Below are 3,354 nucleotides of genomic sequence, written 5' to 3' on the forward strand. Positions count from 1 at the left end.
TAAGGGTATTGTGTTGCTCCCTTGTTCATTAGCCGCTGTGAATTCCGTAAATTCTCGTTTCCTTTTTAATATTAAAGAAATGCGCGTATCACGTTACCGGAAACTAATAAAGTAGCGAACGTAGGGAGGTTTTATTTATTTTCATTGACTTTTAAAAAAATCGCTACTTTTTATTTATTTATTTTGCCTTTATTTTGGAGTGGGCGGGGTTTCAGCCAAGGCTGCTCTACCAACATATACATATATCCATGCCCGAACCTGGATTCGAACCGGCCCTTAGCACAATGACAAAAATGTATTCCTAAACATGAAATGAAAATTAAAACAAAATCCTGAAAGACCGAGAAGTTTACAAAGCTTGTTTGGACAAATTACCCCGCACACAGGCGTTTGACAAATAAAATAAGAAAGTCTTAATATTACTAACAGCTTTTTTCCTCTGTTAATAATCTGGTCGTACAATGGTTTGCGATAAGAAGCACTTAACTCCACCTTAACTCGCTTCAGCACAAAATTATTATAATAATGACAAACTACGGCTTTAGCTAATCCATTCGGGCAGACTACCCGAATAGCGTAAAGAAACCTACACATTTTCTAACCGTCGCCAAACGGCGAGGTTTTTTTTGCGTCGATTCCAGTATTTAATGAAACACCACTTCCACAATAAATGAATCTCCGTCCTCAGGATCTTTTAAATAACACCACCCATCACAATGAAACTTGATAACGCTACCTTTGCAGGAACGAGTCACTTACGCCGAAAATAACGCGCACATTCCAAATATCTGCGTCTCCGTTATCAGCACCAAGTGTGCATTTTCGGTGACATTAGTTAACTTTCGCTTGATATCAAACGTTCTTATAGCAAACGCTTAAATAAACCTTTATAAAGTACGTTTTACAATTAAATAAACAATTTACAAACAGTTCTAAAAGGAAAAATAACACTATTGCCAAACAATATTTATGTTACATCCCATGAAACATGTGACATCTCAAGAACTAGTACAGAAACGTGTATGATCATTAGTTCAGAAATTGAAATATCACAGAGTACACATTCCGCATAATCTGTACTCTCATTTTCGATTAAAAGTCTGAACCGATTGGAACAAAATTTGGTACACGTCATATTCTTAAACATTTTGGGCTGAACACACATGCGCAGGTTTTTATTGTTACGAAATACACAAAGTTCAATCCCCTTATGTTCAGTGACGATGTTAAGTAACAATTCGGAATTTATTTCTACTAGTTAATTGTAAATGGAGAAGAAATACTCTGGTGAGATTAATTAATTTGTCCTTGTTCGGAACGCGGTTGTTTTATTTATGTTTCTGAGACGTGCTTTTTTCAGGACAGCCGTTATTTCGTCCGATTCTACAATAATTCTTTATTGTGGTGTATTAAATGTTATATTCACTTAACTTGTAGGCATTACTTGGTTTGGTTTAACTGGTAAATTAGAACTGCAACGTTAATGCTCACGCAGCGAAAATATCGAATGTTTCCCCAAAACTCTCTCGACTGAATTGTCCTCAAAGCAACTGCTGCAAGCTCCTTAGTCACACGGAAGTCTAATACAGAATCTAAAAACCAGGAAATCATAATACAACTCCAGATTTTATTCAAACGATCGCATCAAGGATAGTGGAATTATTGATCGTGAATGTCACAATTAATTCATTCAGAGAATGATACCAAAGTTTATTCGTACAATGATATTATTTGAACTTTGGCCGTTATCTGTTATAAACTGATTGTATGATGCGTTAGAAATAAACAAACCATTCCAGAAACGAAATGGCCAATACAGGGTGCTTAACCTCCATTATAGCGTCGATTTTAATAACTAACAGTGCGTATTTTCCTTAGAAAATTGAATGGCAAAACTCTTTTTATTACCGGTGCAAGTAGGGGGATTGGAAAGGCAATTGCCATCAAAGCCGCCCGAGATGGCGCGAACGTCGTTGTCGCGGCAAAAACTGCTGAACCACACCCGAAGTTACCTGGAACTATTTACGATGCGATCAAGGAAAGTAAGTAACTACAACTTGGAGTTAAAAACTATGTCAATTTCAGTTGAGGAGGTTGGCGGTAAGGGTTTAGCATGCGTTGTGGACGTACGAAACGAATCCCAAGTGGCTCAAGCTGTTCAGAGGGCCGTTGAGGAATACGGAGGTATCGATATACTGATTAATAACGCATCTGCCATCGCTTTGACCAACACCGAAAGCACCGAGATGAAACGTTTTGATTTGATGCATAGCATTAACGTTCGTGGAACGTTTCTGGTGTACGTACGCCTTTGAATTTTGTGTGAGCACCAGTGACGTTATAGGTCAAAATTGTGTTTGCCTCACCTGAAGAAGAGTTCGCATGCGCACATTTTGAACATATCCCCACCACTCAACTTGGTTCCCGGTTGGTTTGGTCCACACGTGGCATATACCATGTCCAAGTATGGCATGTCAATGTGTGTGCTGGGGATGCAAGAGGAGTTCAAACCGTTCAACATTGCTGTAAACGCACTGTGGCCCCGAACAAGTAAGCGCCACCTCGCATTTCTTCGGGAAATTAATTCAAATTTTAGCCATCGACACGGCCGCGCTTCAAATTCATCCCACTGGCGAAGACAGAAGAAGACGTGGACGTAATGCGACAATATTAGCGGATGCAGCTTACTGGATTTTGACTCAGGAACCGAAGCCCAACGGCCAATTCTTCATTGACGAGGAGGTCTTGTTTAAAGCGGGAGTCACAGAGTTAGATCAGTACGCTGTAAATCGTAGCTATAAAGATAATCTTCAACAATGTATTTTTGCACCAGCACCTGCAGCTGGCGGGGATGTCATTGATAGAATCAGGTGCAGGTTGTGAGTTTGGGGGTATAAAAATACAGAACATTCCCTCACCTTCGTGTTAATGATTCTTCCTTATCCCGTATATTCTTTATAATTGCCTCGAATGGCTTTATTTTGCAGGGAAATACTGAATAATGTTAATCTACGAGTGTTACACTCATGCGAAGAACATACAATATTACACACTGATAATGGTTTGGTTGTAGGGAGATTGACCGTAGAAAATTTGCCCTTAGAAATTCACCACCGGGATAATCGCGCTCAAGAGAGCTCGCCCCAGCCCGAAATATTCCCCACCGAAAGAATCGCGACGGGCAATACTCTGTCGCTTGAAATATCACCCCCCTCTTCCAAACATTATTTTGGATTCAAAATATTTGCTCTGGGTATCGCTTACGAAAATTACCACATTATCTTCAATTTTACATAATTAAAATAATGTTACCTGATATAAACAATGTCCTTTGGTAGATGGCGATATTGCGAA

The 3,354-nt window shown here is 39.3% G+C and overlaps 1 protein-coding gene across 2 annotated transcripts; it reads left to right on the top strand.

Annotated features, from left to right (window-relative positions):
- Window positions 1–1,680: 1,680 nt before the first annotated feature.
- Window positions 1,681–2,918, top strand: LOC116178116 (hydroxysteroid dehydrogenase-like protein 2). 2 transcript variants are annotated; one of them, XM_031497496.1, is made up of 5 exons: window positions 1,681–1,820; window positions 1,879–2,042; window positions 2,086–2,299; window positions 2,345–2,550; window positions 2,597–2,918. In XM_031497496.1, the coding sequence occupies exons 1-5, from the start codon at window positions 1,807–1,809 to the stop codon at window positions 2,881–2,883; spliced, it is 885 nt and encodes a 294-aa protein (XP_031353356.1). In that variant the 5' UTR covers window positions 1,681–1,806; the 3' UTR covers window positions 2,884–2,918. The 2 variants fall into 2 exon arrangements, with proteins under 2 accessions (XP_031353356.1, XP_031353355.1); XM_031497495.1 differs by having other exon boundaries at window positions 1,879–2,299.
- Window positions 2,919–3,354: the final 436 nt, after the last annotated feature.

The sequence above is a fragment of the Photinus pyralis genome, unplaced genomic scaffold (genome assembly GCF_008802855.1).
Source record: "Photinus pyralis isolate 1611_PpyrPB1 unplaced genomic scaffold, Ppyr1.3 Ppyr1.4_LG8, whole genome shotgun sequence".
Classification (NCBI taxonomy): domain Eukaryota; kingdom Metazoa; phylum Arthropoda; class Insecta; order Coleoptera; family Lampyridae; genus Photinus; species Photinus pyralis.